This window comes from Penaeus monodon, chromosome 20 (assembly GCF_015228065.2).
Source record: "Penaeus monodon isolate SGIC_2016 chromosome 20, NSTDA_Pmon_1, whole genome shotgun sequence".
Classification (NCBI taxonomy): Eukaryota; Metazoa; Arthropoda; class Malacostraca; order Decapoda; family Penaeidae; genus Penaeus; species Penaeus monodon.
In genome coordinates this window covers 41405226-41406020 of record NC_051405.1, presented here as the reverse complement: position 1 = coordinate 41406020, position 795 = coordinate 41405226, and the positions used below count along the sequence as shown (strand labels likewise).

Here is a 795-nt window from a genome sequence, read left to right as displayed (position 1 = left end):
GCCTAAGGTTATCTAAAACATTTTTATCACAGCAGCATTACTTCCCACAGCAGCATTTCCCCATAGCAGCATTCATCCCACACCCCCACAGCTGCATTCCCCTATAGCAGCATTCACCCCACACCCCCACACCTGCATTCCCCCATAGCAGCATTCACCCCACACCCCCACAGCTGCATTCCCCTATAGCAGCATTCACCCCACACCCCCACAGCATCATTCCCCTATCGCAGCATTCACCCCACACCCCCACAGCATCATTCCCCCATAGCAGCATTCACCCCACACCCCCACAGCTGCATTCCCCTATAACAGCATTCACCCCACCACCCCCACAGCATCATTCCCCCATAGCAGCATTCACCCCACACCCCCACAGCTGCATTCCCCTATAGCAGCATTCACCCCACACCCCCACAGCATCATTCCCCCATAGCAGCATTCACCCCACACCCCCACAGCTGCATTCCCCTATAGCAGCATTCACCCCACACCCCCACACCTGCATTCCCCCATAGCAGCATTCACCCCACACCCCCACAGCATCATTCCCCCATAGCAGCATTCACCCCACACCCCCCATACCACCTCAGCCGCATTCCCCCTCTCCCCCCCCCCACACACACGACAGCATTACCTTTATTCTGGCGAAGATGGTGTACAGAGGCAGCCAAGACAACATGAAGATGATGACGACGACCACCAGCATCTTGATCACCTTCACTTTGCTCCGCTGTTGCATCTCGTGAATGGCAGCATCGCGAGTGTCGCCGGGGATGTTGCGGTTGGCCACCT

General features: G+C 56.7%; 1 protein-coding gene across 1 annotated transcript in view; it reads right to left on the bottom strand.

Moving 5' to 3' along the window:
• Positions 1-795, bottom strand: part of LOC119585834 (neuropeptide SIFamide receptor-like) — a gene marked incomplete at its 5' end in the record, with an annotated part of 60650 nt that overhangs the window by 2307 nt on the left and 57548 nt on the right. The window contains 1 exon segment of the mRNA XM_037934565.1: positions 638-793. Within this exon segment, the coding sequence (XP_037790493.1) occupies positions 638-793 (156 nt within the window).